This window comes from Piliocolobus tephrosceles, chromosome 20 (genome assembly GCF_002776525.5).
Source record: "Piliocolobus tephrosceles isolate RC106 chromosome 20, ASM277652v3, whole genome shotgun sequence".
Classification (NCBI taxonomy): domain Eukaryota; kingdom Metazoa; phylum Chordata; class Mammalia; order Primates; family Cercopithecidae; genus Piliocolobus; species Piliocolobus tephrosceles.
Window position 1 is genome coordinate 48763755 of NC_045453.1, and position 14209 is coordinate 48777963.

The following is a 14209-nucleotide window of genomic DNA, read 5'->3' on the forward strand; positions in this document are numbered from 1 at the left end:
TGTAACCTGCACGTTATGCACATGTACCCTAGAACTTAAAGTATAATAAAAAAAAAAAAAAAAAAAGAAACCACACTATGGAATATTACATTTACTAAATCACTGTATACCGTATGTATGAATGTGTGTGCATTTAATGTTACAAGAGTCAAACAGAAGAGCATTTATTTTACATGTAATAATCATAAGTTTTGACAGGAAAGAAATACATTTTTCATTTCACAGTAAATGGCATTACACAGTTTTAGTGATAAATCATCTTGACATTTATGAAGGAGCAAATGGAAAGTGGGGAACTGAGTGTGTTAAATATAAAGCTATCTTTACCTGTTCTATTAAAAAGCAAAGATTTATTTTCCATCTGTGATCTGAATGTGCCTATTTGTGTTCTCTTTTACGGCAGTGGAATTTCTGTGGAGCCACACGACGGAGAGCATGTGTGTTGGATATATGTCAGCCCAGGATGGGAAAGCCAAGGTAAGCGGGAAAAAACTGGTTCATAATCTGAAAACCTTGTAGCCATCGCACAAACCTCTAACCAGCTAAGTTGATGTGGATGAATTTTTTCAGCTTTTCTTGGGCAGTAGCTCTGTGATCTTTATAAGAATCTGAATAAGAACAGTTAACAATGCTAACAGCTCCAGAGAAAACCAGCATGTCTATTTTGCTTTTGGTGACATAGCAAGGGAGCATTAGGAAAAGCCTGCGCACCTTCCCCCACAGCCCCAGCTTCTTCCTTTTTGCCCATTGTGAATAAGTAGAAAAGAGGAAACTGGGATTTGGGAAGAGAAAATGGGAGTGAAGCTGATGAGCTGACATAGATGGATGATTGCAGATGGATGATTCTGCAAGGAGTGTTGGAATAAAGGAAACTGAGTCAAACAAGCTTTGGCCCATCCTGCATTTTTAATGGCACAGGTGGCTGACATGCTTGCAAGTATGACCCGTCTGATCTTTCAGTGTGTTCTGTCATGCCCTGACATGGTGTCTTCGTGGGCAGAATCAAAGGTCTTTGTCCATGTGCCACATGCCCGTGGCGCTCATCCCTCAGTGAGTTACGGTAATCATGTAGGCATCCACGTACGGTCTCCGGAGTTGCTTGGCTTCTCTGGACTCATGATGGTTGAGCCTGGAGTAAGCAACTTGATTTGTGGATTTTATTTTATATTGGCCTCATGTTCTTCTTGTTCATAAATTTTTTAGAAACAGCTGTGGCCTGTGATGTTTACTTGGCATTAAAGTCCCTCAGTTCTAAAGCTGTGAAGCTGGGCAGCCTTGTTTTTAAAGGAAATGATTTATTTTGCACATTTTGACATATAAAATAGGAAAACTTCTGATATGAACTGTCTGATACAGATTGAATCATAGATAAAGGATAAATATAATAAAGAACACTTTATTGCTTATTTGTCATGTAATACCCATCCTGACTGTCCTTTGTATATTATCCAGCCAGCCTGTAGTTCCACAGAACTTTTGTGAGTAGTATAAAGAACATTTATTCAGACAAGGATTGGCTTATATTGTGAAAATATTACTGAGATCCACCCTCCCCCTTTGCTTCACCTTCACCTGGTACAACATTTATATTGTGTTAGTAGACCTATTTTCTAAGAGAATACGTAAAAGATTGCTTTGTTTCATAATTTATATAGAATGGAAATACAATTACCTATTTTAAAGGTGATTTAAGGGTTTAGAACAGCACTAATAGAATTTTGTGTGATGTAAACATTTTATATCTCTGTTTTCCAACAGGGAAGCTACTAGCCACATGTGGTTATTGAGCACTTAAATGTGGCTAGTTTGATTGAGGACCTGAATTTTAAATTTTACTTAATTTAAATTTAAATAGCCACATGTGACTCATGGCTACCATATTGAATAGCACAGGTTTAATGAATAAGTATGAAAATGGTTATTCATATTTTCAGATTCATTTCTTCTCAGTGACAAAACAGTTCCCATATGTGAAACAAGCCTGATAAACCCCAAGAATCCTTGCATACAAGTAGCTTGCAGTCATTTCAGTTTCTCTGTCCCCTTACATAATGATTCAGAACTAAGATTGCTTTTTAACAAAAGAGCATGTTTGAAGTGGACTTCAGCACTGAAGCCAGTCTGGTCGGGTATGATTATGTTATTAAGTCCCTTGTGTGGAAATTTTTTGTTATCCTTGCTGGTGGCCCGTGAAAGACACCTTACTATTTAATGTGAAATACAGGTAGTAAAGAGTGGAGAGTCCTGCTATGAGCCCGAAGATATTTGGCCTCCAGTTATATTGCTTGACATCTGGTAGACATGGTTTTCTTACTGTTGGTAAATTCTCCAGCTGGTAGTCAACTGGGCCAGCAGATACAGCTAGTCCTCTTGCCTCTCTTGTAAATTATGTTTTTGACCTTCCTTGAAGAGAGTTAATCCCTCTTCCTTCCTTTCCCCTTTGAGCCTGTGACTACAAATACTTTCAAGAAAAAAAAAAAAGAAAAAAAGAAAACCTGAAAACAAAAACACGAATGATTTGGCTGCTGAATTCTATTGGTCAAAAAGAAAAATTACCTCTTTTGTTATAAATGCTAGAATTTTTTTTTTGTATTGCAAGTAAGACAAAGTTGTAGATGAGAGGCTGAGCTCAAAAGCGAAAAGGGGCTATAACAATGTTTGTATTCTGTTTAAGCTTTGGACCTTCTTCTCCCTCTGGTTTCCTCACTTCTATAAAAGAATAGTTGAGCTAACTAGTGGCATACCCATTCAGCATCGTGACTGGTTTCCGAAGCATGTTTCTCCATAATGTTGAGAGCCATGGTAGCACAATGAGTAAGAAGGCATCTTAAAATATTTAAAATTTAAAAACTATTTTAAAAAGTTAAAACACTTGTGCCCTGCTTTTCAAAAATTGTCTTCCTTCTGCTTGTTACCAAACTCAGAAACTGAAGCCACCTGGCCATTTGAACGTGTATGAGCTAGCTGTGTTTAATCCAAGTTAAAGCCTTGAATTAAAGCTTAGCTAAAAATCATATTGCTTAGAAAAGGCTGGATAATAATCAATATCATTGTAACCAGAATGCATATATAATATGAATAGAGCTAGGTTCTTTTACAAGTCTCCTTTTTAAAAGAATGTTATTACAATTAAATCATTTAATTTAATTTCTAAACTGCTTTGATAGCATAAGGTGAAGATTTCTTTCTAAGGAGTCAAAATTAGGGCATTGGTACCAGTTGGATTTTAAAAACAGATTGCCCATATCCTACCCAGATAGCAGACAGTTAATGAAGAGTTTTTAATAAACACCCAGTGTGCATGGACTACTGTAATAGAAACAGATGTTAAAACTGGCATGGAACTTACTCAACTATCATACATGAAATTAGGTTTCTTTTATTATGTGGAGGTCACTTTTTATAACTACAGTGAAAATACTGTTATAAAAATTTCCTTGACTAGGAGCAGACTATTTTATAGTCTTTAAGTGTCTCTCCACAGACTTCTTATTAGTTGTAGGGAAAAATAATAACTATATAATGGAGAAACCAGGCAACACCTTGACCATGTGATCAAAATTAATACCAACAATGAGGGGCAGATGGACAATATGTGCCTCTGGCTATGATAACTTGAGGATACAGTATCACTTGTCTAGTATTCCATCTGGAAATATATAACCTGAACCTAACTGTGAAGAAACATCAGACAAATTTAAAATGAGGAACATTCTGTGAAGAAAGAAGAAAAGAACCGTGTTCTTCAATAATATCAATGTCATAAAAGACAGAGGCTGCAGAAATATTCCAGAGGAAACAATACTAAAGAGATGTGACAGCTAAATGCAGTAACTGGTCCTAGACTAGATCCTATATCGGAAAAATGCTACAAATGCATTATTAGGTCAATTTACAAAATTGGAATATGGATAGTAAAAAGTGTCATATCATTGTTAAACTTGCTGAGGTTGGTTACTGTACTGTGGTGTATAATATTTTTATTCTTAGGAAATATATACTAATGCATCTAGGGGTACAGGGCTATAATATAGGCAATATTTTCTCAGTGGTTCAGAAAAATATGTGGATGAATGGATGGATAGAGCAATAGCAAACTGCAAAGCAAATGGAGCAAAAGTAGGTGAACCTTAGTAAAGGATGTATAGATCTTCCCAGAACTATTCTGTAATTCTTAAATTATTTTCAAATTAAAAAAATTTAAAATTTCACTCTTGGGTCTTGTGGCACATTTGATTAGTTCTTTGGGCCTTGTACTTGAAATGATGCAGTTCAAAAAATATCACCCTTGGTTTAACTAAGTCTGCATTGGATGAATGATTACATTCCCCCAAACTATTACCTTTTTCTCGTTTTGAATTCCTGACTAGAATGACCAAAATTCAGATAATAACACATCCCATTACAAATATTTTGCAAAATATTTCTATAATAGTTCCTTGTTTTCCAGTGGGATCTAAGAGATTAAGCTTTTTCATGATCAAGGTACTGTCCTCTTAGGATGTTTTTTGTGACATTACTCAGCTTTTCTAAAAAAAAGTTTTACTCAACAAATTTTGTTGTTGTTGTTGTTGTTTTGAGATGGAGTATCGCTCTGTCGCCCAACAAATACTTACTTGTGATGCTTCTCTGCCTTGTGTGACAAACCCTGTGTCATACTCTGACACATGCTAATGAAACAGGACAGATGTTGCCCAAACCATATTTCCCTAAACTAGGGAAAGCACAGGGCACTGGGTGGTAACTCAGTGATATTTACATTTTGTTTTTACCATTTTCTATTTTAATGCCATGAAGTCTTCCAAACCTCATGAGGTCGTGCCAGGATTTCTATTATTGGTACATCTGACTAGTTCTTTGGGCCATGCAGTTAAAATAAATAAGTATTGGGATGGGTGCAGTGCCAGGAAGTTGGAGCCTGGGTTGCCTTCCCACTCCATGCACACTGTGAGCTGTGGTTTGATCACTCTGCCTCTGGATCCCAGAGGCCTCATCTGTCATATGAGCATAAGAAATCCTTAGTTCGCCTTAAGCCCTTCCTGTGATATGATATGATAAGAATAAGGAAGCAAAACCTTATCTGTCTCAATACAGATAATTAGACCCCATTAAGTCCTTGATGTTGCTTCCAGTCTGCAGAATTCCAAATTCAACATTCCAGATTACATAAACAAATATGTTGCTATTCAATTTTCAGTAGGAGTTTTGCAATACCAATGTAGTGTCTACTGTGTTCTAACATGTTTTATCTTCATGAAGATGGTTTCCAGGACTTTTTTAAAAAACTCAGTGAATGTATATTTACAAAGGATATCAGAGATGAGATTTCTGAGTGCTTTTTGCTAGACTTAAAACTTACCTCTCACATAAAGCCTTAGGAGGAAGACTTAAATATAAAACATGACGTACACAAGAGGGGGTTATCAAAAGAAGTGAAAAGAAACTCCACTTCTAATTAGAATGAAGAAAGTTACAAGAGACTGTTGCTTCTACTCCCAATTATGTGAATGAGCTGCATAATCTATAGAATCATAAATTTTTAAAAAGTATCCAGAGAACTTAATATGTAGAGAAAAACTTAAGTAAACTAAATTCCAGAAAGAGACAAGCCCTTGCTAGGAGACAAAAACCTCCGATTTCTTTATTCCCTGGCAGAGCAGCAGGAGGAGGAGTCAAACTCAACACAGAGGTATATAAAGATAAATCAGCCAAATTTTTAATGAACTCTTTATGGGCATGTGTGAGCTGGTGTAACAGATTAAAATCCTGAGACACTCCATTCACAGAGAGCTTATACCCACCACCAGTTTTTCTCTATGAGGCCTTCATCAAGTGGCAACACACCAAAAGCTTGGAGCAGAGCAAAGAATTGTGAGTGTTTCATTAAGGTGCATAAGATTTTCACCAAATACATGGCAGTGGCCAAAGAAAGACTAGAGGCATAGCAAGAGAGCCGCAAGACAACTCATAAGCAATAGTGGTCCTTTATCAACTGCAACACAGTTGCAACAGAAGGCTGGGTTAAAGCAAAAGAGAGTTTTAAAAACCTCTCCTGCTCCCAACATGTACAGGGCCTTCATCAAGGGCAAGGCAATGTTGTACCGAAGCCTAGTGCCAGGATAAGAGAGTGAAGAAATACTCCACGGCACAGAAATCTGGAGGAGCTTACAAAGAGCAAAACGAACACCTTAGCATCATGGAAAGCTGATGGCTTGCCTATAAACAAACAGAAGTCTCCCATGGTTAGAATGCTGGTGCCTGGACTATAAGAATGGAGAATTCTCTAGAGTCTCACCTGGACTCAGATCCCAAACCTTGCTTAAGGGAAATTCCTGATCCAGGATACAAAATCAACATGTAAAAATTAGTAACATTTTTATACAGCAATAATGAACTGCCTGGAGAAAGAAATCAAGAAGGCAATCCCATTTACAATAACTAAAAAGAAATACCTAGTAATAAATTTAACCAAGGAGATGAAAGACCTCTACTAGGAAGACTGCAAAATATTGATGAAAGAAATTGAAGAGGACACAGACAAATGGAAAGACATCCCATGCTCATGGATCAGAAGAATTAATATCTTTAAAACAACCCTATTGACCAAATACCAATGGTATTTTCCACAGTAATAGAAAAGACAATCCTAAAATTTATATGGAACCCCAAAAGAGCCCAAATAGCCAAAGCAATCCTTGGCAAAAAGAACAAAGCTGAATACTTCACACTACTTTACTTCAGAATACCTTACAAGCCTATAGTAACCAAAACATTATGATAAAAACAGGCATATAGACCAATAGAACAGAATAGAGAATCCAGAAATCCATACCTTTATAGCCAACTGATTTTTCACAAAGGCTCTAAGAACATACATTGGGGAAGGGACCCCCTCTTCAATAAGTGGTGCTGGGAAAATTAGATATTCATAAGCAGAATAATGAAACTGGATACCTGTCTCTCTTCGTATCTAAAAATCCATTCAAGATTGATTAAAATCTTAAATGGAAGGCCCCAAACTATAAAACTACTAGAAGAAAACCTAGGGAAAATACTTCAGGACATTGGTTTAGGCAAAGATTTTTATGGCCAAGACCTCAAAAGCACAGACAACAAAACTGAGACAAATAGGACTCTTACTAAACTAAAAAGCTTCTTCACAGGAAAGGAAACAGTTGACAGAATGAACAGACAACCAGTTGAATGGGAGAAAATATTTGCAAACTTTTCATCTGACAGAGGACTAATAATCAGAATATACAAGGAACTCAAACAACTCAATGTTTAAAAAAACAAAACAATCCCATTAAAACGTAGGCAAAAAACGTGAGTAGACATCTCTCAAAAGAAGACATACAGATGGCCAACGGACGTGACAAAATGTTCAGCATCACTAATCATCAGGGAAATGCAAATCATAAACACAGTCAGATATTATCTTACCCACTTGGAATAGCAGTTATTAAAAAGACAAAATATAACAGGTCCTGGTGAGGATGCAGAAAAAAGGAAACTCCTACACTGTTGGTAGAAATGTAAATTCATACAGCCACTATGGGACACAGTATGGAGATTTCTCAAAAAAATGAAAATAGTACTACCTTGCAATCCAACCTTTCTATTACTGGGTGTTTATTCAAAGAAAAGGGCATCAGTACATCAAAGGGATACCTGCGCTGTACTTGCATGTTTATTGCAGCACTACTCACAGTAGCAAAGATACAGAATCAACCTAAGAGTAGATCAACAGATGAACGGATCAAGAAAATGTAGCATATATACACAATGGAACATTATTTGGGCATATTAAAGAATGAAATCATGTCATTTGCAACATGGATGGAAGTGGAGGTCGTTATGTTAAGTGAAGTAAGGCAGGCACAGAAAGACAAATTTAGCATGTTCTCACTTACATGTGAGAGCTAAAAAATGCTGATCTCATGGAGCTAGAGAGTACAATGATAAATACCAGAACTTTGCAAGGGTGTGTGAGTGGGAGGAGGGAATGAAGAGAGATTGGTCAATGGGTACAGTTGTACAGTTAGATAAAAAGTATGAGTTCTAATTTTTGATAGAGTAAGTTGACTGTAGTTAACAACAATGTATTATATATTTCCAGTAGCTAGAAGATGGAGCTTGAAATTTTCTCAATATATAGAAATGATAAATACTCAGGGTGATGGATACCCCAAATACCCTGACTTGATCATAACATATTGTGTGCATGAAACAAAATATCACGTGTGTCCCATACATATGTCAAATATTATGTGTCAGTAAAATAAAATGATTAGTATGTCAGTTGAAAAAATTAAAAACATAAAATAATTGACATTGTGTATATTCACATCATTTAAAAGATAATTTCAAACCCAGGAAGGATGAAAAATAATAGAAAAAGTTCAATGAGATAAAAACTAGAAATAAAATAATTTTCAAAAAGAAAAACTGATATGGCTATATTAATGTCAGCATGGGAGATATGAGATAAAACAGGACATTTCATATTGAAAACGTGGTCAATTCAATTAAAAAGGTATAAAACTTCTAAATGTATATGTGCCTAGTAAAAGAAGCAAAAATTGAGAATAATAAAAGTACTAGACAAATCTACAATCATAGTTGGAAACTTTAACATCCTTCTTTCTCTCAGTATGAAATAAGACATACAATAGTAGATGACTTGAATAAAAATTAGTAAGGATATGAATAATAGACCCAACTTGACCAAAGTCTTATTTATAGAACATTACATTCAACAAGTTATTATTTTCAAGTTCATAAGGAATATTTACCAAGAGAAACTGGCAGTTATTTTCAGCTGAATGATAATGAAAACAATAGATCAGAATTTATAGGATGCAATTAAAACATTAAAAGGAAAAGTATGTCCTTAAATACTTATGGTAGAAAAGAAAGTTTAAAGTAAGTGAGTTAAGCTATAATCTTAAGAAGCTTTAAGAAGAATATATGGAAAATAATCAAAATAAGAATGCAAACAATAACATAGAAAAGAAATTTTAAAATGGAGAAAAACAAAGCTAGGCAGTTCTTTGAAAAAAAAATTAGTGCAATTGATAAAGCTTTAGAAATAATGATTAGGAAAGAAAGAAAGAAACCCTCAAATATACCAACAGCAAGAATGAAAAGGAAATAGTAATGCAGGATCACTGATTCTGTAGGCATTAAATGGCTAACTTCATTTCAACAGAGGCACCAACTTGGATGAAATTTATTAATTTATTAAAAACAACCAACTTAACAAACTAAACACACACAAAAACCCAAAATTTAAATAACCATTTACATATTTAAGAAATTGAATTTCTATAAGCAAAACATTCTCATAAAGTAAACTTTATGCCCAGATGGTGTCACTGGTATCTTATATCAGACATTTTAGGAAGAAATAACATTAATCTTATGCCATTTCTTTCAGAAAAACAAAGCAGAGTTGTTTTCCAACCCATTTTATGAGACAAGGGTAACCTCAGTATTTGACAAAGATGTTACAAGGAAGGAAAACTACAGACCAATAGCTGTCATGAATATATATGCAGAGATGCTTATTAAGTTATTATTTTGGGATGAAAAATCCAGCAGCATTATTGCGTGTGGACACCAAATAAGGTTTTTCCAAGGAATGCACATTTGACTTAACATTTCAAAAGTCAGTCATTGCCAACAAATGATACTGGAACATAAGGATATCCACATGTAAAAGAATGAAGTTGGGCCCTTTATCCCATATATAAAAACTAACTCAAACTATATCAGGAACCAAAGTGTTAAGAGGTAAAACTCTACATTTCTTAGGAGGACTTAGGAGTAAATCTTTCTGTCTTTGGATTATGCAGTTATTTCTTAGATATGATCCTAAAAGCACAAGCAACAAAAGAAAAAATAAATAGGAAATCATAAAAATTTAAAACTTTTACACTTCAAAGGATACCATCAAGAAAGTTAAAAAAAAGCTTACAAAATAGGAAAAAACATTTGCAAATCATATAATTGGTGAAGAGCTTGTACCAGAACATATATAGAACTCTTACAACTGAACAATAAAAAGGCATAAAATGGGCATGAGATCTGAGTAGACATTTTTCTAAAGAAGATATACAAATAGCCAGTAAGCTCAGGAAAAGATGCTCATCATCAGTAGTCATTAGCGAAATGCAGATCACAACCACAAGTAGATACCACTTCACATCCAATAAGACAGCTATGATAAAAATTGTGAATAATAACAAGTATTGGTGAGGATGTGGAGAAATTGGAACCCTCATATGTCGCTGATAGGAATGTAAAAATGGTGCAGCTACGTTGGACAGCGGTTTGGCAGTTCCTCAAAAAGTTAAACGTAGAGTTACCATGTGACCCAGCACTTCCGTTCCTAGGTATATACCCGAGAAAATGAAAGGATATGTCCACATAAAAACTTGTGCATAGATACTTACAGCAGCATTATTCATAATAGCAAAAAAAAAAAAAAAAGGAAGAAACAATCCAAATGCCCATCAACTGATGAATGGATAAACAAAATGTGAAATTTTCACACAATGGAATATTTTCAGCTATAAAAAGGAATGAAGTGCCTATACATACTGTAGTTTGGATGAACCTTGAAAACATTATTCTAGGTACAAGAAGCCAGACACTAAAGGCCACATAGTGTATGATTTTTGTTTATATGAAATGTCCAGAATAGGAAAATCCAGAGATAAGGTAGATTAGTGGTAGGGGTAAGGGAATGGGGAGTGAGTGCTAGTGGGCACAGGGTTTCTTTTAGAGGTGATGAAAATGTTCTGGAATTAGAACATTGCACATTTTGCAAATATATTAAAAACTACTGAATTGAACAGTTATTTAAATGGATGAATTTTATGATATATTAATGTTAATTGATATAATTTACTGTGTTACCAAAATAAAGGAGAAAACCCATATGTTCCTCTTGATTCCATATGATCATCTCAACTTGCGTGAATGATAAAAATCTCAAAATATGAGATATCCAAGGAAAATTCCTCAATGTGATTAAGGGCATCATCTATCAAAAACCTACAGCTAAAATCATACTAATTGGTGAAACACTGAACACTTTCTTTCTAACACGGACAGCAGGCAAAGAGGCCATCCACTCGTCACTTCTATTCAGTATTTTATTGGATGCTCCACTAGTACAATAAAGCAAATAAAAGATAAAACTTGGAAAAGAAATAGTAAAAACCATAGTTATTCTCAGAGGACATGAAATGAATCTAACGAGCGATGCGCAAGACCTGTTCCCTGAAAAGTACAAAACCTTGCTGAGAGAAATAGAAGACAACCTAAATAGAGAAACGTGCCATATTCATGGATTGGAAAACACAGGAAGATAGTCATTTTTTCCACATTCAGCTGTAGATCCAAAGCAATCTCAATAAAAATTCCAGCAGACATTTTTAATAAGAAATTGACAAGTTGATTTGATAATTTGTATGGGAATTTAAAGGACCTAGAACCGCAAAAATCAACTTTAAAAAACATCAGAGTTAGAGGACTTAACAGTACCAGACTTTAAGACTTACTGTTAAGGTGCTGTACTGTAATCAAGGCAGTGTTCCTCCACAGAAGAGGCAACCCTAAAAATCAATGTATCAGCTTTGAAATCAGCAGGAATACCGTCCAACTCTTCTGCAGTTTCACAGCATTCTGAGGGAAAGGAATTGCCAGATTTGTTGATGCAACAGGGTCCACCAAACACTGCAGAAATTATTAAATATTGTCTCAGAATTATAGATGGAAATTTTTGTCGCAGGAAGAAACCAGCTGGGCGTGGTGGCTCTAGCCTGTAATCTCAGGACTTTGGGAGACTGAGGCAGGCGGATCATGAAGTCAGGAGATCGAGACCATCCTGGCTAACATGGTGGAATCCTGTCTCTACTAAAAATACAAAAAGAAACACAAACACACACGCACACACACAAAATGAGCTGGGCATGGTGGCACGCACCTGTAGTCCCAGCTACTTGGGAGGCTGGGGCAGGAGAAGTGCTTGAACGTGGGAGGCGGAGGTTGCAGTGAGCTGAGATCGCGCCACTGCACTCCAGCCTGGGCAACACAGGGAGACTCCGTCTCATAAATCAATCAATCAATCAATCAATCAATAAATGAATGAAACCAAATTTTATTCAATGTGGAGGGCCAGAATAATCACCAGCAGTGTGGATATTGTTTGTCATCGGATGAAAGAATTGTCTTTACAATAAAGATTTCCAAAATGGGAAATTATACATTCAACAACCTTAATAAAACATTCTTTTAAAAAAATGAAAGAGGAAATTTAGATGGACACTTGTATCTCCTGATGTATGTATTTTGGTCAGCTTCTTCACAAGCTTACCTAATTGCTTACGTACCTTAAACTTTGATTAAGTATACATTTTAAAATATTATCCTATTAATTTACTCTTGGCCTTCAAGTATTACCAGTGCTAAACTACTAAAAGCACACAATATCTAGTAAACTGCCATAGGTTTCTCATAATTTCACTTTTCTTTCCGTCTGTTTAGGGATATAAAGAATTTTTCAGGCGAAGTTGCTGCTTTAGGGAAGTGATTTTTCTGAAATTGGATGAGGATTACTGAAATAGTAACACCCTTATTTGTTTTTAATTCTCAGATGTTTTATTCACAAGGTTATTGGGGCATAACTGACTTAATAAGTGTATCCTGCTCTTAAAGATAAAAATATAACCAAGGTAAAACAGGTGACTTTGTGGTATTAAGACTAGGGCAGTAACACAAAAGATTATTTGTGCTAAAAAGATTTTATTGTGCGTAACAAAAGATTATTTCTGAACAGAGATTCAGAAAAGAAATGTAAATGAGAGATAAATTAAGAAATCAAATTTGATATAGGAATAGATGTTTGTCTGGAAATTGCAATTTATTTAAGATATTTTTTCTTTCATTATTTTATCATTTCAAATGTGATTATGTATGTATGAATCTTGATGACTATTAACTTTTCTCAGCTTTAATGTCTGAAAACCTCATAAAATCATCCTATTTACCTAAATAGTGTAATTTATTTATTTATTTATTTACTTTAGAGACAGGATCTCACTCTGTCACCCACTCGGAGTGCAGTGGCACAATCATAGCTCACTGTAACTTCGAACTCCTGGGCTCAAACGATCCTCCTGCCTCAGCTCCCCAAGTAGCTAAGATTATAGGTACACCTCTAGGCCTGGATAATTTTTAAATGTTTTGTAGAGATGAGGTCTTGCTGTGTTGCCCAGGCTGGCATCATCTCAAACTCTTGGCCTCAAGTGATACTCCCACCTCGGCCTCCCAAAGCACTGGGATTACATGTATGAGCCACTGGACACTTGGCCTATTTATAAAACTTTAATAAGATCTTGGGCCACGGGTAAACCCTCACAAAGCTAAATAATTTTCTTCCATAACTTTAACTTTGTTCACAAAGTTATGTTGAGTGAACAAAGCCAGACATAAAAGAATACTAAGTGAATTATTCTATTTATATGAAGTTTAATAACTGGCCCAACTAAGCTATGGTGATAGAAGTCAGAAAGTGATTGCTTCAAGAAAAGGGCATGAGGGAATTTGGGGGCAGTAATAGAAATGTTCTGTGTGGAAAATGTTCTCTTTAGGATTTGGTTTCATGGGGGTACAAATCATTAAAAATCATCAAACCCTTTGCTGAACATCTGTACACTTTATTGTATGTAAAATCATACCTCTATTTTTTGAAAGTCTTAAAAAAGGTATTAGCAAGACTATCTTGGTTTGTTTTTGTTTTTTATGAGACAGAATCTTTCTCTGTCATCCAGGCCGGAGTGCAGTGACCCGATTATGGCTCACTGTAACCTCAAATTCCTGGGTTCAAGAGATCCTCCAGCCTCAGCCTCCCTAGTAGCTAGGACTACAGGGGCACACCACCTCACTTGGCTAATTTTTATTTTATTTCTTGTCAAGACAGGGTCTTACTATGTTCCCCAGGTAAGACTGTCTTTAAAGAGGCGTGTAATGATCGACAGAATGGGCTTTAGAATTAGTCAGACTTGGATTTCAATCCTGGAGTCCGTACTTTGCAACCCGGGGCAAGTTACAACTTTGATCCTTAGTTTCCTCATCATTAAAGTGGGAATACTATTAATGCTTTGATAGAATTCTGAAAATTAGTTGAATAATAAAAGTG

At 35.5% G+C, this 14209-nt stretch overlaps 1 protein-coding gene across 4 annotated transcripts in view; it reads left to right on the plus strand.

Moving 5' to 3' along the window:
• Nucleotides 1-14209, plus strand: part of TASP1 (taspase 1) — a 318398-nt gene that overhangs the window by 218382 nt on the left and 85807 nt on the right. For all 4 annotated transcript variants that reach the window (XM_023217842.2, XM_023217841.1, XM_023217840.1 and 1 more), the window contains one exon: nucleotides 404-477. In XM_023217842.2, coding sequence (XP_023073610.1) covers nucleotides 404-477 — 74 coding nt within the window. The remainder of the gene's footprint in view (nucleotides 1-403; nucleotides 478-14209) is intronic.